At 38.4% G+C, this 21,857-nt stretch overlaps 1 protein-coding gene across 1 annotated transcript in view; it reads left to right on the forward strand.

The window, feature by feature from the left end:
- Positions 1 to 7: 7 nt before the first annotated feature.
- Positions 8 to 21,857, forward strand: part of GNAI1 (G protein subunit alpha i1) — an 81,883-nt gene continuing 60,033 nt past the window's right edge. Inside the window, exon 1 of the mRNA XM_029956864.1 lies at positions 8 to 406. Coding sequence (XP_029812724.1) covers positions 289 to 406 — 118 coding nt within the window. The 5' untranslated portion in view covers positions 8 to 288. The remainder of the gene's footprint in view (positions 407 to 21,857) is intronic.

Below are 21,857 nucleotides of genomic sequence, written 5' to 3' on the forward strand. Positions count from 1 at the left end.
ACCGGCGGGAGGGCGGCAGACGTGGTATCCAGATCCTGAAAACCTGGGACTTGGGGGCGCTGAGGGACGCAGGAGCGGAACCTGGCAGCGGGGAAGATCCTCGCGGTGCAGCTCGCTCCTCAGCAGACGGCGCTTTCCCAGCTCCGTTTAGGAAGCGGGTGGGGGTGGTTCGTGGCCAGAGTCGGGAGGTATTCGAACGCCCGCGTCCGGAAAGGAAGACTTCACCTGTGTTGGAAGGCAGCGCGCCGGGCGTGGAGGGAGCGGCGGCGAGCTCTCGCTCCTGGCACAATGGGCTGTACGCTGAGCGCGGAGGACAAGGCGGCGGTGGAGCGGAGTAAGATGATCGACCGGAACCTCCGCGAGGATGGCGAGAAGGCGGCGCGGGAGGTCAAGCTGCTGCTGCTCGGTGAGGGCGGCCGGGCGCGTCCCGGGGGGCCCTGGGGTCGGGCGGGTTTGCTGGGCGCGGCGCCCCGCGGTGGCCGCTGCGGGCCCCCTGCGTTTGGAAACCCAGCGGGGACGAGTCTGAGCGGCCGAGAGCGCGACTTCGAGCGCCCGGGGATGGTTTCCGGGCGGGATTGGTGCTGGTGCGGTGCAGAGCCGAGGGGGGTGCTCCCCTCCCTGGTCGTCCTGCCGCCCTCCTCCCTCGCCCCTGGCCAGTGAGCCCTCGCAGGCGGGGGGCTGGAGCTCCATCTCGCTTACAGGCGTTGGTGTGGACCCCGCGACGAGCCGAGGAACGGGTCGCGAGTAAATCCTGGGTGTTTTGAAGTTAGCTCAGCCTTCCAAAGATGAAGGGGCATTCGTGGCCTATATAAATAAATAAATAGATAATAGGCACACCACCCCCACCCCTCCCCCCTTGAAAACCCTTCCTACCGGGTGTCGTATCGCGGCTGTGGTTTTCCCTTGTCAGGAGTGCCCCGTTTTGTGAAATTAGTGCACCTTTGGTGGGGTTCCTTGGGATTGAAATGCGTCTTTCCTGTTAACTTCCTGTGGCGACTCAGTAGGTGTTCAAGGAGCACTGATTATGTTTACCTTGCCTAAGGAAGTAGCTGAGCTGGATGCTTGATTTTTTTATTGCCGTGGAGACATGGAAACCATCAAAGTTGGGTAACGTTTGCTCTGGTAGTAGGTAAGGAAGACACTCGAGCGGAGAAAACCTATGTGAAAGGTGCGAGAGGGTCACGCGGAGAACAATTCTCTCCCAGCTGCCACGGGTTCTGCTGAATGAGATTGGCCAGGTACACGCCAGGCTTTTATTTGTTGTTAGTATTGTTCTCATGGTGAAACGCTGTGTGGAGGTCTTTTCCAGGTTTTTGAAAGGAGAGACCAAAATAAGGAGTAAGCCAGGGTTTTGACTGAAGGATCCCTTAGAAAAATATTCACAGCCTAAGATTTGTAGGCTATGAGTTAGGATTTTCTTTTGTTTGCTTGCTCCCGCCCCCGCCTCCCCCCTTCCACCAAGCATACACACATTATAGCTATTTAAGGTAGGTGAAAGATTTCAGAATCTTCATCTGCACTTCCAACCATTGCTTTTGTTTTATAACAGTTATAATAAAAGAGAAATATTGCACAAACCTGTTTTCAGTAAGCTTCTGTTTCATTGGCTTAATGACTGCAGGAAAAATGGTGGGGATTTTTCTCCATTACTAGTAGGCTTAGAGGAAGCAAACTTGGCATGACTAAAAGTAATAATGATCTGAGTCATTTTGCTAAGAAACTGTGAAATAACTTTGCATTTTAAAGACCTGGGTGGCTCTCTTCACCCTTGCCACCAACATAAATCTCAGTTAATACTCCTTAAGTTTTTATGTTAATAAGAAATAATGTCTTTTGCCTAGGTCGGTGTATTTTTAGTGTATTGAGCATGGAAGAGACCCACCTTGATATGGCAACATGTAGATATTCCTCTTATAAAGCGGATGTGCTTGAGACAAAAATGAAACAAAAGGAAGATTACAAAGTTCTTTTCCTGCAGTTTCTGCACTCCTGCTCTGATGTATTCTTTTAGTGTATTTCTCTGTGACTCTAGTTTGAGCCAGCCATCCACCATGTTTAAAGCAATTGAAAAATGAGTCCTCTGGTGGTGTTTGAGGTTTTAATTAGATATCTGTTAGAGAGAGATGGACTAGGATAAAGGTCAAAGGAGTATATATATATATATATATATATATATATAGAGAGAGAGAGAGAGAGAGAGAGAGAGAGAGAGACAGAGAGAGAGAAGATCAGTGTTTCCTTTTTTTTTTTAATGTTTTATTTGATTTTGAGACAGAGCATGAGTGGGAAGGGGCATAGAGGGAGACACAGAATCGGAAGCAGGCTCCAGGCTGTCTGTGCTGACAGATCAGAGCCCGACATGGGGCTCAGACACACGAATGTGAAACCATGACCTGAACCAAAGTCGGAGACTCAACCGACTGAGCCGTCCAGGGGCCCCAAGATCAGTGTTTCTTAACCTTAGCACTGTTGGCATTTGAGGCAGGATAATTCTTTGTTGTGCAGGCTGTCTTGTTCATTATAGGATGTTTCGCGTTGTAGGGTGTTCTTTGGCCTTTACCAAGAAGATGCCAATAGCAGCCCGCTCAATCTGTGATCCTTGAAAATGTCTCCAGATAGCCCCCAAAGTCCCCAACCTCTGATGAGAGCCTATAGTTGAATGTATAATGTAGAAGTCAAAGTTGCATCTCTACAACCAGCTATAGTGAGAGTTATGTGAAAGGTGTAGCAGAGTCATGATTTTCAGAAGAAACAGTTTTGTTTTTCTATACCAGTAACCTTAGAAAGATTTCAAAATGATTCAGAATCTTTAAGTAACTGAATTCCTTTAACTGTTTTTGCTAGCTTTGGTGTTTTGCTTTTCCCTACATCTCTCTCTCTCTCTCTCTCTCTCTCTCTCTCTCTAGAAATCCTGTAGCTCCCCTGCCTTGTTGGCCCAGCTGTCCTTTCCCTTTCCCTTCCTCCTTAGGTCTTACTCCTACTCTACACTTTTGCCCCAGGGTCCCGGCCCTCTAGTTCTATAAACAAAATGCTGCCTTATTTCATAAATGTTATTCTTGGAATGTTTCAAAACATTTTTCTTTCCCAATTTGTCTTCAGCAGTGAAGTTCTGACCTTTGGTCCTTTTTTGAATGTTTAAAGTCATATGTGTAAGCAGCTGGATGAAATAATTCCATATAAAACATGGCAACTGAATCAACTAGAAATATAAAAGGGTTTCTAGGTAATCTATAACTACTGTCACTCCATCAGGTCATCTTCCTCTTCAATTATTTTGTTTGTTTTCCATCTAATAATTTTTTCCATTTCAGGCAAAAAGCCACCAAAGATAAATAGTTCATTATATTGCATTTTTTTCTTAAGGGATATATGCATTGTCTTTTAGGCATCTGGGTTGAGAGAGATTCAGGTATGAGATGAATATTAGTAAAAACAAAATTTGATACTGTCTGTTATAATTAAAACAAAAACCCTTTTTCTTAATCAGAGATATTTCACTGTCCTTATTGGGAGCAGTGAATTAGGCTTTGAAAAGGAGAGGACCTAGTCTAATCATTGACCTAAAGGAAATTAGGTCAGGTATGGGTGGTTCAAGTCTTTAGGTTAGTTTTCAGGCATTGGTATTAGAATAATAATCCTAAATAGCAAAACTTATTTTTATAACCAAAGCTTTCTTTCCGTTAGAGATGGCTAATTTTCTCAGAGGAAAACATTTCTTATTGTCATACCTTTGAGGAGGTTGCAATTTATCATTTTTTTTAAGGGCAGCGTCATTAGGCTTTGGCTGTTTTTTTCAGTGAGACTATATTGTACTTATGAGTGCTTATTAAATATCATTTATAATTTTCAAGGCTATAAAGGGTTTAGATTATATAAAAGTAAAATTTTCATATACATAAATTATTTTAGTCTAAAGGTCAGTTTTAAGTTTTTACTCTGCCTCAGTATTTTCTCCACTTATCCTCACACACAAAACTCCACATGCTCTTTCTCTTGCTTGTTTTAAATATTATGGGTTGAGTAGAATGAGACGAGGGATAAGATCTCTTCTACTTGGTGAATTTTTTCCATTGCTCCCAGCAAGCAGCTATTTGAGAAGCTACATCATTAATCTTTTTTTGTTCCCTATAAACTTGCTCTGTGACTTCCTTAGTTGAGAAATTCTGGCATTGCAGGATTTTGGATTTTGCATTGCTTTAGCTATTTCTTTAGCATTGGCTTAGGATCCTAGATGTCAGAAAACCCATTTCCTTGAATAAATGGACCTGATATTTCAACATGGGTTATGTGCTTTTCTCTCACTCACCTACTTTTTATTCACGGTTACTTTGATAGACACTGCGGGTGGCATTAAAGAGTGTTTTGAAAAGGCTGATTTTTCTATATCTTCGATTTTTCATTCTTAAAATTTATAGTTGAGGTTCTCTGATGCCTCTGGCAGCCTAATTCCAGAAGGCTTCTGCTCTTCCTATCCTGCAGATTCCTTGCTCTGAAACCTTTGTTGACTTCTCCACTGCCTGCACAATAAAAAGTTTATTCTAGACCTTGCGTCCCTCTTTCCTGGTGCTCTTTTCCTCAGGGCACCTTCCTCCTCCAGATAGGAACATGGGCATATGGCGAAGCATATTGCACTCTGGATTCCAGTGTTGTTTAGCCTTGTACCCTGCCTGTTTTTCTGACTAGTGTGAGCACTTTAGGGGCAGAATCCTTGTAAGTTGCACTTGTATCCATCCTTAACAACTGTTTACTTTTTCGTGTGCTTAATTAGTTCCTAATGATGTTAATATCTTGTGTAGAATTAGGACTTCCCTGGAATATAAACCACATACTTAGCCATTTTCGGTATTAATGGGAATAAATGACTGCCTCGCCAAGCAGAGTAAACAAAAAAGGAAGATAACAGTATGTGATGACCAAAATAAGTACGTGGTATCCAAAAAGCAGATTGTTTGGTTTAAGAAAACTTTTCCATTTTTATGAGAACTTTTCACAGTCCTTATATTACTTGATAAAGTAGAGAAAATGACAGCAAATATTCATTGGAGGAAGGTCTGCTCTGTTGCAGTTGTAGTGTTCTTTCTTAATTTTTTTTTCATTTTTATGAATCTCATTTATTAATGTTTATTTCTGGCCTCTTAACCATAAATAAAGAGCATAAATAGTCTTGTTAAATTAGTCAATGATCAGAAATATAATGCCTGTGTTAGAGAATTTAGTAGAAGATGTTAGGAAATATAATGCCTCATATAGGATTGAGAGGGAGAGGTTATTGAAACCTGAGAAAGATGCCTATAATTTTTCTTTAAAAAAAAGTGAACATCCAACCACAATCTTAATGTTTTCGTTATGTGTTTCTTGGCCTTGGAAAGTTCAAGCTACCACAAATTCCCATGGGAGGACCTGAATGTATTTGTTGCACTTCTAGGTCACATATTTCTTGGTCACATGTTTTGGCATGCAGTTACCCAATGTGTGACTTCCCGTAGTGTGACATTGGTGAAGCTCAGATCCCAGATGGCATTTGTGCTGTATGAACGAAAGTCAACAGCACCTAATCTTGTAGTGCTGAGGCTGCCTCTGTCATGACTTGTTAAATACTAATTAAAAACTTTAGCAGGAACAAGGCAAAAATAATTTGGAAGTGAACATTCGTTGCCATAAACTCAGTCACTCAAAACAATGTAAAATTTATTAACTTTACATTCTTGGAGCTCAGAAGTTCAGAAGGGGTTTTACCAGGCTAGAATCAGGAAGTCAGCAGGGCTGATTTTCCTCTAGAAGTCTCAGGAGAATTTGTCTTTTCCAAAAGATAGAGGCTACCTGCTTTCTTTAGCTCATGGGACCTTTTTTCATCTTCAGAACCCCAGTGGCCCGTTGTCTTTTTCATGTAGGATTGCTCTCGGCAGCCTCCTTTCACTTAAAAAATCCTGTGATTACATTGGCCCCACCTGGATAAATCAGGGGAACAGCCGTATCTCAAGATAATTGTCTTAATCAGATCCACACAGTTTCTTTTGCCATGGAGGATGACAAGTTCACAAGTGCCTGGGATTGGGACATGGGCATCTCTGGGAGCTGTCACTGCACCTCCCTACAGTATGCCCTCTGGCTGCTGAAGATGCCTGTGCATCCTGCCTGCAAAATGCATTTACCAAATCCCAACCTCTGCCAGAGTCTCAGCCCATTGCTCTATCAACGCAGTGTTCAAAATCTCATCCAAATCTCACAACCTAACTCAGGTGTGGGTGAGCGTCTCAGTGTAATCCATCCCGGGACAAAATTCCTCTCTACCTGTGAACCTGTACAGCTTGAAAACATGTCCTGTGCTCAGGGTATATGTAATGTGACACAGGGTATCAGTTATAGACAAACTTGTTCAAAAAGAAAGTGGAACAAGAAACGGAGTCATCAGCCCCTTGGATTTCTCAAACTACATTACGTGTCAAGGCCTGGGAATAAGCCTCTGTGATCCTGCTCCACCTTCTGGGGGCTGGGCTCCACCCTTCCCTTGTGATGAAAGGTAACACAGGTCTGCCGCTGAGTCATTTTACCAGCCGGTTTCTTGCCTGTGGAGTTACTGTGACCTGACAGCATTCTTTCATTTTGGACTCTCTTAATTTATCTTTCTTCTTCCCCATTTTACCGTGACCACAAGAAAGAAAATAGCTTGCACCTTTAACGAAACCAGTTTACTTGGAAATCTTATCTAAATATACAAGTTCATAGCTTGCAAGTTCTGTTTTCCACATAACCACAGGACACAGTTCGCTTAAGCTTCCTGCTACGGGGTATCAGGGATCCCCCTCTGCTCGCTTAGAATAACATGTTCCTACTTTCCATCCAAGCCCTTGCCAGCAGCACATTTAATGTCCATATGCCTGTTGATGACAGTGGAAATGTTTTCTGAGATCATGTTATGTTTTCTCCAACATACACTCACATAGGTGTTAACATCTGTATTTCTACAGGGCAGTCAGGCTTTTTCTCTCCTAGCCCTCAAAGTCTTAACCTCTGCCCCTTGCCCGATTCCAAAGCCATTTCCTCAGTTTTAGTACTTTTTGCAGGAGCACCCCACTTTCAGTTATCATCCCTCATATTTCTTATATAACTTTAAGGCATACAGAATGATTGTAATTTTATTTTCTTCAGTCCGTTGTAATTTATGTGACTGTTCTCAAAACAGCAAAATCACCAGTTTCTAGTGCTCCATGTGAACCCATGGTTGGTATTTCACTGCAGTAAGTTAAAGAATGAGACTTTTTTTTTTTTGGGTATGCCTCCTCATCAATGAAGTTTTTCTTGACCATCTAGTCTATATTTATCTTCCTCATCTCCCATCCTAATTACAACATTTTGAAATCATCTTGTGCATTTACTTTTTTTTTTTTATTGTCTGTTTCACCTCTCTGGGATTGGTTTCCTTTGAGTGTGAATCCTGTCTGACTTGTTTATCACCTAATGGCAGAGAGCAGTCCTTCCATAAATGTTGATTAAATGAATGACTGGTTACATTATTGAACATTAATTTTGCCTAGTAATCTTTTAAAGTGAAAAAGTTGATATATTGTGCATTGGGCAATTTTAGTGAGTTTTGCCCCAATGTATGCTCATTTATTTCTTTCATATCTTGCTGGTTAGAGTAACTAAAGCCTACTGCATTATTACACAGTTCTAAAACCTGGAATTAACTTGAGGTACCTGATTCTAGTTGCAAGATCAGGAAAATATTATGACTTATGGTAAATTAGATGTAGAGTGAAATGTGATTTTTATATTTGTGTATTCTCGACAATTTGTTTTCAGCAGGATTGTTGCATTGCTCTTTCACATGTTATTTGAATACTTTTTAAAATGCACAGAGTCAAGTCATGCAAAAAGGCATCAGATGTGTTCTCTCAGTCCTATTACAGCAAGACAGTGTGATTGTACTTTGGCTTTCCAGAGCAAGTTGGGTGCTCAGAAACTGGCCACAGTCTGTTCTTCGGCTTGGCTGTCCTCATGTGGCAAGAATCATCATTGGTGACATTTGCAAAGTGTGTTCTGTATTTTTGGTGTTGCATTATGTCCTGGGTTTACCAAACCCTTAAGAAAATTTATAGTCTAGTTGTTCAGGATGGCAAATAGGGAAGAAAGAAATAGTATAGATAGGGAGGTAAGCTTTTATGGGGTCTTCATTGTCCATCTGTGGGATGTGGGTGGAGGTCACATATCTCTCAGAAATTACAGTGGTTATAAATCTGTCCATTGCCACGCATTTCTGAGCTTAGTTTTTGATCCTGATTGGCTGTAAGCGCTGTATTGTATAGAAACCTGCAATCTGGAGGAGACTTTGCTGTCTGTAACTAAGAGTTCTTACATTCTCCACGTATAAGGAATTTTAGTCTTCTGAGGTTTATTTAGCTCTGTCCAGAGTCATTCCACACAGAGAAAGGCAGTTGACCTAGGGCTCTGGCAGTAAAATGTTTTCCTTGAGATCTTGGGCATGTTATCCCAATTCTTTAAGCTTTAATTTTCTTTTCCATAAATGCCGGATGATTAATGTACCTACCTCATAGGGCTAGAGGGCAAAGTAAGCTTATGCATCCAGAGGTCTCAGACACATACATGGTGTAGAAGTTCTTAATATAAGCTGTTATGATAAATACTTGAGAGTCTCTTTGAGGTCAGTCCTCCCTCTCTGCCTCATATTTTGATCCATTTATGGTCATAGACAGCAAATCCTTTTGTTGGCTCCTCTTACAAGGGGTAGGTATATAGGAAAGACATAAAGCAGTCTAAACTCAATCTTTTTTTAGAAGTTTGTTTATTTTGAGAGAGAGCGTGCGTACTCGCAGGAGGAGCAGAGAGGGAGAATCCCAGGCAGGCTCTGTGCTATCAGCCCAGAGGCCTAGAAGGGGTTCCGCCCCAGAAACATGAGACCCTGACCTGAGCTAGAATGAAGAGTTGGACACTCGATCTGCTGAGCCACCCAGGCGCCCCTAAAATCAATTTTAATAACCAATTTTTGATCCTGCTGTGGCTCCCTTGTGGGACCTGGCTTTCTGTTAATATTTTCCCCATTGGGAATAGACCAGGTAATCTGTGTTATGTTAGGAATTCTAGAGAGAGTGGATTTTAAGTAATGGGAAAACTTTATAAATGATTTAAAAGTGATTTTCTCTCCCTTTTATTGCCCATTTTAGAATAAATTTAATAATTTCCTACAAACTTTCCTTTTATCTTTCTTGAAAATAAAACAAGGCTGTTAGTATAAGTTATGAAAGATTATTTGAGTTGACTCAAATGAATGCCCCATTCCTCAGGGGAATTTATAATTATTTCCCACAAATTTAAAAGCCTTTTGAAACTTTCTGAACTGATGACTCAAATTCCTAATAAAACTCCAAAATTATCATGAATTTACTTTTAAGAGAAGCATCTCTTAAAAAGTGATAGTAACCTTGATAAAGAAACAATGAGGCATTGAATCTGCGATAGTATTTCTCTCTCTTAATAATATTTCAAAGGAGGAGTCTTCTTAAGACTTAGTCTTGAATTAACTGGAATTCCTTCTATTTACTTTGCCTTTTGAAGACAGTCTTAATTTTTTCTAGTGATTTGTTTCATCTTTATTATTATTTTTTCATTGGGCATGTCTTTTATTTGACCGCCTTTCTTGATATTTAAGAAGCATGGGACCTGTAAGTAAACTACGCTTAAGATCAATGTGATGGGAATTAGAAGAAAACTGTCTTCTTCGTGGTTGTTCTGAAGTTAACGTCATTTCATGAGTTACATTTATTTTGGTGCAATTTAAAATCAGTCTACTGAGTTTTCTCAAACTGAAGCAGTCAGTGTAATCAGCAACAAGATGAAGAATTTGTGCAAGGGATGTTCTGTGACTATAATAGGTCGTCAGTCTGGTCAGTTAAGTTGCTGGAACTGATGAGGTGGTTCCCCTGGAACCAGTGCTCGTTTGTCCCCTCTTGCTGCCCAGAACCTTCTTCCGTCCACCCTGGTTCTCTCCGCCATCTTCACGTGTTCTCCACAGACTCTTGCGTCCTGGTCCATAAACACTCCCGGGTCATGTCCAGCATGCAACTTAATAAGATCCAAGCAGAACTATCCATACTCTCCTTACATCATTTTTAATTCCTCATTTTTCGTCTAAACATTTTAGAATGTTAGGCTGCATTCCCATTCTTACTCTTTTACTTTCCTTTTGCTACTTAAATTGCTTTTTATTTTAAAATTGTGGGCTCTATCAATTATATAGAAGTATTGAGAAATAAAACTGGCAATCATGTAACTCAGACAAATACATATTTTTAGAGAGATCTTATGGTTGATCCCTGTCTTCTGGATTTTCTTCTATAATTAGGTCAGGCTTCTCATTGTAACTTCCTGTCTTAACTTTTCTCCAGTTTTTTTTTTTTCCTTTGTCTCCTTATCTTTTTATGTTACTTATATATCATTTACTTTACTTTTATCTATTTAGCCATAACCTTATCTGCCTTTTAACATACTGAATTTTAAATTTTATTAGTAATATTTATATTACTAGGAACCATTTCTAATCTTTTGGAAATGGTTTATTATTCTATTTTTCTATTTCCTGCCTTTTTTAAGAAGCCACTTGCATCATACCGTACTTCTTATAGTCTCTTTGTGAAAAATTTATTATTTAAAGTTCTTAAGTTTCAGATAGCTGTAGTGTCTTGACTATTTCATGGTAGGTAGATTGTGTCCTCTAGTAATTTTTTATAGTGAGTATATATTAACAGGCTCATTGTGTGACTCCTGTGCCCCTGGGTATCGTGGGTTGAGAGTCGAGGTCAGGTTTACTTCTGACTTACGTTGTTAACACAGTATTCCAAAACTGAAGGTGTCCTCTCTCCCCACTTAATCACTTTCTCCTTCTCCCTGTTTCCTCTATTTTAGTTGGTGGCAAGTTGATTTCTTATTTGCTTTCACACCCAATTAGTCCAAAGCTCTGTTTAATTTGTTTTCTGAGTAATTTACTTATATTCCTGTCATGGTTTTTATCAGCCAGCAACAGTGAACTTATGATTTCCCTTCATTCCTTCGCAGTTTTGTGTACTTGTTTTTGCCTCCCTCCACCCTTTGCTCATGTGGTCTCTGCCTAGGATGGGAGGTATGTGATTATGATTGAGTGGTGTGTGCATATGGTGGGTTGCGTCTCCCAGTCCTGTTGTGGAGATCCTCACCGACTTCCATTGGTCCCTGGCCCTGCCAGTCAGATTTCTTCTTGCCTGGTAGCATCCACTGCTCATTGGTTTATTATGTCTTGTTTTGTTCATAGCCAGGACATCTCCCCTCCTGTCTTGACGCTCCTGCATGTCTCATGGATGCTGTTTTTCCTGGGCAACCCTTTGCTGCAGAGCCAGTACTGGGATCCAGGCTCTTGGCTACCTTGAGTGCTCTGCCTTTTCTGGTCACATCCAGCACATGGAAAATGAAGTCCTAGCAGTGATGCCAGTATGCCGCAGAGAGGAGCTCGGGTGTTCCCTGTGCTGAGCCACACTTCTCCTCTAGGCTGCTTGGTTGGGTTCCTGCCTAGGTGACTATTCTCTCAGGATCCCAGATAAGCCCCTCTGTTCTTAGTGGTCTCTTCGTCTTCTGACATACTGTTCACCTCTGAAACTATGGCTCAAAGTGGGATACAACATACAAGTGACTTCCTGCCTCTCTCATCTCTAGTTGCCACCGTGCCACTGATTACCCTGTGGCTGCCAGGCTTATGGTCTCTGCCATGAGATGCCTGCAGACTAAGCCACTTATATTCATGCATTTTCATCTGATGGTACTAATGCACCGTCTGCCTTTTCTCTCATTATTCACGTAAATGCACGGGAGAAAAGAACCACATCAGTAATTTTCAAAATATTTCTCATGTTACTTTCTTCATTGTTCTTCAGGTTCCTGCTCTGAAGTTAGGTTTTTTTCACACGTCTTTATTGTATGCTCTTGCTGGTCCACGTATGTTCACCTTGTTTTCCTAAAGCAACTCTTCTTAGATTTAAACTTTAACATGTATAAAAAATAAGTTGGAATCTTTTAAAATGTAGATATTCATTCTAGGTATGGAATAGGACCTGAGATTCTGCATTTCTCACATGCTCTCAGGGGCTGCCTTTGCTGCTAATCCCCAGTCCAGTCCATGTTTTGGGAAACAGAGTCCTAGAGTGGGTGATTCTGCTGGATCTGATTCTATTTATCCATTGCGGAAGCAGTTTTCAAGATTTATCACGTCTTTGCCACATTCACAAACTCTCCCATAACATCATCTGTAAAGTATCTAAACCAGTGTTTTGCGCCTAAGGAAGTGCTCACTGTAATTTATACACCTGCATGTATATACGCGTGCATATGTAAAGCTTATCATACTTAGGTAGTTAAGCTTTTATGTTAATCTGGAATCGTTTTTTAGTAGAGAATTTTGAGGAAAAACTATTTAATATTATCTTCCATGGAAACATGCACTTCCTGGAGAGTGATCATAAACTATAATTAGTCACAGTGAATCTTCTGTGTATGTATTTAGCAAGATTTTTTAAAGTGGACCTTTTCTTTTGATGATATGATTATTCAGGTCATGTTGAATGTGACCTTATAAATATGTTTTTATGAACATTTTCATCTGGTAATATTCATGATGAAATTTGTTTCTCAGAAGTAAATAAAGGGTTGCAAATAAAATAATTGATTATACTATTTTTATATAGCCTCATCTCTCCTAATCTTAGAGCCACACATACAGAATGATTTCTCTTACCTTTAAAAGGCAATTCTGATCTTAGAAACTATCCTTTACATTAATATTTACTGACAAGTACTACAAAATATGTAACATTTTGTGATTAAATAGAGCATAAAAAAATCTATCACTTCTGCTTTCATTTGATGGTTAGACTTCACTATTGGGTTAGTTATGACACCTGGATCTTATGAATCATGTAAATTCATTCAACAAGTATTTATATTTATAGAATGCCAACTCTGGCCGGCATTGTCTAGGTATCTGGAAATGGAACAATGTTTGGGAAGCTGATACTAATTCAAGTAGAGAAAACGTTCTTTAAGTTTTTTACCATAGGATGAAAACAGTATGGTTACTTTGGCTTGTTTACTTACAAGTTTATTTAAAAAATGGGTTCTGTGTTTCTTTTCTCTCTCATATGTCTTACCGTGCCTTTGTAGTAGATCATTTTAACTTTGGATAATTGCATTTTATATATCAGGTTGAATTTTATTGCTTTTAGCCAAAAGCTATTCGAAAACTTACAGAGCAAAGAATAAGTAAGAAACTCCAAAGTAATTTATACTGTGAACCTGGTGATGATGCTTAGAATCTTAGAACTAATTTATTGAAAAGTTATCAACCAACAGTGTATGTAGCCCATGGTACACTTCTGAGATAACTTAAAGTCTGATATTAAATATGACCAGTATGAAAAGTTCTGGAAAACAGAGCACTCTTAACAGACTCTTAGCAGTGGCTGTCTTTGGAAAACCAGTCAGCAGAACATTTGCTTTGTAATTCAAAGACTTGTGTAGATTTTGAATTATATTTGGGTGCATGTGGATATTTTTATCAGTGAGCAAATGTTATTAAAAAAACAAAAATGGTAGAAAATTTAAGGATCAGAATGAGTCAGATAAACAACTCATTTTTATATTTTTCTGAATAAACGTAGAAAATGCTATAAAGTTTTTGTAGAAAGAATCCATATACACTGGGGGACTCAGTTGAGTACTCACAATTTTAATATTTGCATGATATCCTAGAAATCAGTTGACATAATGCTTTGTCTGGATTTCTGAAAGCTAAGATTATTTAGATTTATGATAGTTTTAATCATTAAATATCATGGGGATAAGTTTGCAACAAGATATCTATTGCATTTGATAGAACATTTTGAGTAAGAAAATAGAGATGTGACTTAGTTGTCATGTATTTCCTATGTATGTAGTCTATGATTTAAGAAAAGTTGGTTTTTAGTAATATATCTATATTTTCATTTGGAGCATTTTCCAGGTTTAGTTTACTTTTATTAAGATTGTAAAACTTGATATGTGATTGCTTCAAATTGAAGCATTTAACCAAAGCATTTCTGTTATTATAGTAATATTCCAAATGTGTTTCTTCTACTAATAATGGATTATGTGGTATAGATCCAAAATTGTTTCATGCTTTAATGCAGCAGTAGTGTGATAACTTCATTATAGAGGTTTCATAAAAGATAACATTCTGCAACTTTCTTGGGCATAAAATAATCACAGAGTGTTTTTCTTCCTAATTATCTTTGTTTATCTTATTTTATATTTAATGTTTATATAGTATTCTCTTGTAAAAATGGCATCTGTGCTGGTAGATTTAGTAAACATTTGGCCTGGTGAGTGTGGGAAGAGTACTTCTGTGTATAAGTAAGGCTTTGTATGTTTTAGGAAGAGATACTCCTCAGGCTAGCTCCAACAAAGGACATAAATATGACACAGACAACTCAGAGGAAACTCAAGGCTGAAACTTTAAAGCTGGTGGGTTGGGAACCAAGATTTTACCTTTGGATTTGGGAATACACGGCATTACAATGGTGGTGTCCTTCCGGCCTTCTGGTTTCCTCACTCCGTAAGCTTTCTGCTCAGTTTGTACGACTCACTGCCTCAAACCCATAGTTTTTCAAAATCAGACAACTTTGATCTGCCCTTCTCACCTTTTATCCCCAGCTATGGAGTTGTTGGAGTAGTTCCTTTTGTTCAAATACTCAATCCTCTCTGGTCCAGGGACCTGTGGTGGGGGAACGGTTCAGGGTCATAGAGCCTGTTCCTCATAAAGCCAAATAGAGGGCTGTTAGGCTCTGTTAAAACAGGCAAGTTTGGTGCTGCTTCCTTTGTACATCTAATATCAAAAAATAGTTTGTTACCTTCTAAACAACAAAAAGTGGCTTTTTCATCAGACTGTTCCATCAGCAGTGGCACATATGTTCATTGTCTCACATGTTTTGTGTTGTTTCGTCTTGGACTTACAAGAGATGTTATTAATAGCTCAAAGTAACTTGAATGTCCTCAATTATATACAGCATTTATTATTATTTTATTACAGGCATTGTTCTCTTATGTTCTAGTCTCTAATTATTTTCTTTTTTTTTAATTTTTTAATGTTTGTTTATTTTTGAGACAGAGACAGAGACGAGTGTAACCAGGGGAGGGGCACAGAGAAAGAGAGGGAGACATAGAATCTGAAGCAGGCTCCAGGCTCTAAGCTGTCAGCTCAGAGCCTGACGCGGGGCTTGAACTCACAAACCGTGAGTGAGTGAGATCATGACCTGAGCCGAAGCTGGACGCTGAACTGGCTGAGCCACCCAGGTGCTTGTCTAATTATTTTCAAAGGGTTTCTATTAAGTATTGGATGTGTTTTTTGAACATTTGGGAAAATAACCTTTGAATAAGCTTCTTTAGGCATTTTGAATAGTTGACATGGTACTGTATATGTATATAACTTTTTTTTGGCTTATATAGTTACCTATCCTTAAATATCTCCTGTATATTCTCACATTTAGTGTCTATTTTAGAGACATCTTATGGATCTGCCATAATTTATTGAATCAAACTAATGTTGAAAATGAAGTCTTCCAGTTTTATAATCAGATATTATGCCATGATGACCATATTTTATGCATATATCTTTGTATTCCTGATTATTTCCTTAAATTACTGGGTTAAAAGGTTTGAACTGTTTTAAGACTTATGTACAGCTGGGTTGCTTTCCCCACATGTTCCACTTTCCACCCCCTGCAGGTGGCATGTGAGGCTGCTGTTTCATCTCACCCTCATTAGCATTGAGGGTTCTTGTAATTATCTGTGCTAAACTGATGAGTAAAAATGGCTTCACATTGTTACTTTAATCTGCAATCTGGAATTTTTTGAGGAGTGGTGGAAGGACTATATGTTCTAAAGAAGTGAGTCTGGTCCATTTTGAGATTTATCAGAACCTGGACTGTAATACTTTGCATATTTGTTGTGTATTATTTCCCCAGTGTGTGCTTCTTGATTTTGGAACTTCTGGACAAACATTCCTTGTTTTACTTCAAGTTCAGTAAGTAGAAGATTTAGAATTGCTTAAATTATTGGCTCCATAACTGTGGCCTGAGTGATTTTGACACATGATATTTTCGTGTTAATTATATGTGCCTTCAGAATATAAAACCCAAGAACTTTCTCATCAGCAGTTTAGAAGACCTTCTTAAACAAGAAGAAAAAGATGCTAACTGTAGTAGACAAAATTGATTCATTCATGGTAACCTTCATGAAGTAGGTACCATAAACGAAGTGGGGCAAAAAGCATACTATGTACTACCTGTTATGATGGAAATGCAAATTGAAATGCATTTTAATGAGATGTCTGTCAGAATCAGACAACACCAAATGCTGACTGGGTAACTTTAATGTACTATTGGGTGGGAACCATGTTGGGTAAAGATGCATATCCCTTAGATGTAATAATCCCACTCACATGTGTAGACTCCAGAGAATGTATTGTGTTTTACCAAGAAAACAAGGAATGTTTCTCCAAAATATTGTTTCCTGCAATATTGCTAATAGTATAATTTTCAAATATCTAAATTATTCACCATCATTTGTGAATAAATTAGAGAATGAATAAATGTATGTTGAAAATGAAATACTGTACACAGTTACGCAAATGAAATATTAAGAGAACGTGAATGTGTGATAAATCTCTGTGATAATGTTAAATAGGCAGTTTGTCAAATGATATGCTCTGTGACACATTCATATAAAGTTGAAAAATCTTCAAAAGTATATCATGGTTATGTTTATAGGTAGAACACGTACAGCACAAATAGAAGAAAATGCCGGGCGAGGCTACACATCAAATGGAGTGAGAGTGTTGGTTATTTTGAAGAAGGGGAAAAAGGAAGTAGATGAGGGAGAGGTATTCAGGGTGCTTTAATGTTTTCTTTTTATTTTTTTTAATGTTTGTTTATTTTTGAGAGAGAGACAGACAATGGGTGGGGGGAGGAGCAGAGACAGAGCGAGACACAGAATCCAAAGCAGGCTCCAGGCTCTGAGTTGTCAGCACAGAGCCTGATGTTGGGGTTGAACTCATGTATAACTGTGAGATCATGACCCAAGCTGAAGTCGGATGCTTAACTGACTGAGCCACCCAGGCTCCCTTATCATGTTTTAATTCTTGATTTTTTAAATATTTGTTTATTTTTGAGAGACAGAGACAGCACACGGAGGAGAGGAGAAGAAAGAGAGGGAGATACAGAATCAAGAGCAGGCTCCAGGCTCTGGGCTGATAGCATGGAGCCCATGCGGGGCCTGAACCCACCGATCATGATATCATGACTTGAGCCAAAGTTGGACACCTAACTGACTGAGCCACCCAGGTGCCCCTATAATGTTCTAATTCTTAAGCAGGGTGCTGAATGCACAGATGTTTATTCTCTTATTTTCTGGATACTTTTGTATGACTGAAGTATTTCATAAGTAAACAGAGGTTTTGTTATTGTAGGCTAAAGCATGTCAGTTTTGGCATCTTCTTCTTCTGTGCTCCCACATCTGGTTATTTCCCAACCCTTATTTACTCTCATTTCCATTGCCTTGTCCATCATCCCCCTCCTTTCCATTTTCACATAAATTAATCTGCTGTAATACCCTCCTACCTGGTTTTCCCACCTATATACTTTCCGCCCTTCATTCTAAATTAGTCCTTCCGATGACAGCTTTGATCTTATCAGTAATTTCTCAGAAGTCTTTAGCAGTTGTTATTATTTACAGAGTATCAACTTGTTTATTAGTGTGGCATTCAAGAACTTCTCTGGTTGGGCTTCCACGCTGCCTTCCCATGTTTCCCATGACTGTCCCTTGGCAGTCTCTGAGTATGCCCCATGCTTTCCCATCTTGATACCCTTGCTCATGCTGTTCTTTCTAGGAATACTTTTCCATCCTTAACCAGTTTCCAGTCCTGCCCACTTAGGAGCAGAGTTTGGGACAGTGTTTGTCAAAATTGAATGATATCTGGGTCTTTAATACAAAGGAAGCACTTCGTAAACATTCCTAATACTGATTTACATGTATTGCAGTATCACTTAAATAGATACAATTATGCAGTACTTAATTACATATAAAAATCATACATTTCTAACTTCTAAGCGATCACAAAGCTAAAACTATTACAGAAGTACAGACTGTACAGTTTTCATGAACTTTTTCTGTGTCGATGGTGATATGAATCAGGTGTAGACTGCTTTTGCATTTGGCGTGCCTGTGCTACCAAATGTCACACGATGTCTCAATTCTCTCCTCCACTTTCTTCAATTGAGCTGTTGTAAAACCCTCATGCCTGTGGTGCTCCCACCTTCCTTGGAATAAATGCCTCATTGAGGAATCATCTGTGAGTACTATGAATCATAAGGCTTAGTAGTCTTCCCACCTTGTAGCCTGATTTTTATACATGAGGAAAATATCTCTGGACCTTATTACAGATACCATTCAATAAATATTCGCTGCTGTCAGCTATGGGCTATGTCAGGCATGTGTATTCAAACATGACTCAAACATGGGTCCTGTCCTCAAAGAGTTTAATGGCAAAATAAAGCAAAAGAAAGCATTATTTATGGGTGGAGTACTTACATTCTAGGGATGGGCTTTGAACTTACAAGGGGAGGCACACTTTCAAGTTCATAGCTGTTAACTATTCAGCCCTTTAGCTATTTAAGGGCAGAAATAAGAATATTAAGTCGGTATGTTTGTATTGAGCTAATTTCTTTTGTATTTATGTTTTTCTCCTTTCATTGTATCTCTTCATTTCTTTTTCATGGACTTTGTTCAATTTTTTAGAATAGGGTGAAGGAGGTGATATTAATGTCATATTGCAAGGTGGGAAATTGAAGCTTAGATATGTAATTTGCCCAAGGTTATACAACCGGTAAGTGGCCAGGCTAGGTCTTGTCTCCTCATCAGATTCCAGATTCGTAACCCTCTTGGTATACTGTCAAGTACTTTTTTAGGCTTACATCTAAAGTAAGCTTCCATCCTTATGTTATTAAGTGGGCTTTTGCATCTGTGAAAGTAAACGGTTTCACACCACCCCACACCTCCCCTTAGGAGGACAGGGCCTGTTGAAGAGTAGACATTTGGTAAATGCTGGTTGAATATATTACAATTATATCTTGTGAGGAAAGAATTAATAGCTATAACTTAAAATTCCAGTGTTAACTGATATATATAATCAGATGTTTTATTAGGATTTTTTAAGGGAAGAATAGTCCTACTTATATATTAAAATAGTGTCAGTGTTTCATGAGAGAAACCAATTTCAGTATATAATCTGGGATTAATATAGATTCAGTCTCATCTCATATCTTCTTTATATAGGGTGGACGTATTTCAAATGAAAAGTGAAATATATAAAAATATAGGTACAATGAAATATCCTGAATCTTTGAAGAAGTTAATTGTACTTACAAATTATATTTACCAGAGAATAAATGTGGATCATTTTATTTTAGAAAGACATTTTTTGTGTCAGTGACTTGACCATTAACCAAAGTAACTAAAATATTATATGCTACAATGTGAAACTATTCCTGTCATTGGCAAGCTGGCCTCAGTATGACGATGACAGTAACTCTAAGAAGGCAGATTAATTTAATCAAGCTTGTCATGTCTAATGTATTCTTCAAGAATCAAAATGTTGATTTTAATTTTGCATCCTGTTTTTTCTTTGATAAAGGCATAATAAACAGTTTTAAATCCCTGGTTTAAGGTTTTTAAATTTAATTAATTAATTTATTTATTTACTTATTTATTTTGAGCGAGACAGAGAGAGAGAGCGCGCGCACATGCAAGCAGAGGAGGGGCAAGGGCAGAAAGAAAATCCCAAGCAGGCTCGCACTGTCACTGTGGAGCCTGATACAGGCTCGAACCCACAAACCTTGAGGTCGTGACCTGAGCCAAAATCAAGAGTTGGCAGTTTAACCAGCTGAGCCACCCAGGTGCCCCACTGGTGTGAGGTTTTGATTATAATAAGTGTATCTTAAAAATTGGGAAGCTGTAGTTAATGGTTGTACAGCATTTTTCTAATAACTTTGGGAGTATATTTGAACACTGATATGTCTGTTTATCAAATTGAAGTTAAGACCATTTCCCTTTCTACAGGTTAACCAGAAATATGTTGGGAGCATTTTTGCTCTGATACAATTGAAGAAAAAGAGTGAGATGATTAATAACTCAGAGATGCCTGGGATAGATTGCTTGTTCCATGCAAAATGCTAAAATATAATAAATATACAAAGGAGTGCTTCTGGTCAGCTTATTTTGAGGGTTCATCTTAGTTAATGAACTTAACATCCTGAAACAGGGCCTTGGGTACTTTACTTAGAAACTAAGAAAAAAACAGAAAGAAAGAAAGTTCTATCTTTTATGCCTTGATGGCTTGAACTCACAAACTGCGAGATCATGACCTGAGCCAAAGTCTGATGCTTAACTGAATGAGCCACCCAGGTGCCCTTGGGGCATTAATTTTTTATTTGGATAAATATGCTTCTACCATAATTTATATTCTTTACTAGAGTATCTTTATTTAGGTTTATGGTTGTCAAGTAACACATTTCAGTTGCTACATAATTGTTTAGGATTATTTTCTTTATAGTAAAGCAAATGATGGGTATGCTTTACTTTTGAGAAACTATAAAATATTTCTTAAAAATGGTGTGTTCTCTGAGTTGCAAGAACTTAGGAAGATTTCAGTTATTGAAACTAGAGCTTTGACCTCACATTAGCTTTCTGGGTTATGCTCTAGAATTATATGTGGGGTCTAATTGTGAAAGACTTGGATTTACAGTTTATTATTAGGCCACAAATACCATATTTTAAAAAATAGGTTATTTTTATAAAAAATATAGTTCTATCTTTAGTGAGAAATATTACTGCAGCAAAAATACCTATTCTTATAAAAATAAAATCACAGGTTATTCTTTATAACATTGTAACCTGCTTTTGAAAATTTATTTTTATATGGATCGTCTATAAATGTTATATTTCTAACCGAAGTGCAGAGATTTTTTCAAAATTATTGATACAGTAAGTAGGATTATGAAACTCTTGAATTATTCAGGTTTCTTTGGTAAAAAACAAATTTAATGCTTTGAGTCTCCTTACACGACTAAGAACAAACCATTCAGAGTTGCTATTAACCAAACACATGAATTATTTTGTTTTTTGGATATTTTAATCATAACTGTTTTTTCTTCTATGGAAAGGGAAACAAACGATTCCTCTGATAGTGTTGCCAATTTAAATTTTGAAATCTGAATTTCTTCCAGATAGTTCATGTATAAAGTGTAAAAATGAATTTTGGGTGGGGTGTGTGTGCGCGCCAAGTCTGTGATAAACTATTTCGTGTTTGGTTGTTAGGAGTATTGTTTTTGTTTTGAAATCACATGATTTCATCGAGGTTAGACAAAAACTACGTGCTTACCTTCTTTAAATATATTTTACGTAGTCTAGTTTTTAAGACTTTGCACTCTTAGTCATTAAGGTGTCAAAGTCAGTGAGTAGGCTGGTGTCTTTATTACTAAAGATCAGTGATTATAATTGAGGTTTTGAAATTTTAAGTAGCAATGGCATTCCAGAAGGAATGGTAACAGAGTTATGTAGTTAGATGTTTCAGAAAAAAAAATTCACCATGTCACTGAGTAGAGTATTAGAGAGCTAATGCACGTACGTGCAGGCAAGTCTCTTGCAGCTTATCCTTAGCCATCTTTCAACAAATACTCTTGGAGCAGTCCTCGTTGTTGAGAATGCCATGTTCATTTACATAATTCTCC

The sequence above is a fragment of the Suricata suricatta genome, chromosome 2 (genome assembly GCF_006229205.1).
Source record: "Suricata suricatta isolate VVHF042 chromosome 2, meerkat_22Aug2017_6uvM2_HiC, whole genome shotgun sequence".
Lineage (NCBI taxonomy): Eukaryota > Metazoa > Chordata > Mammalia > Carnivora > Herpestidae > Suricata > Suricata suricatta.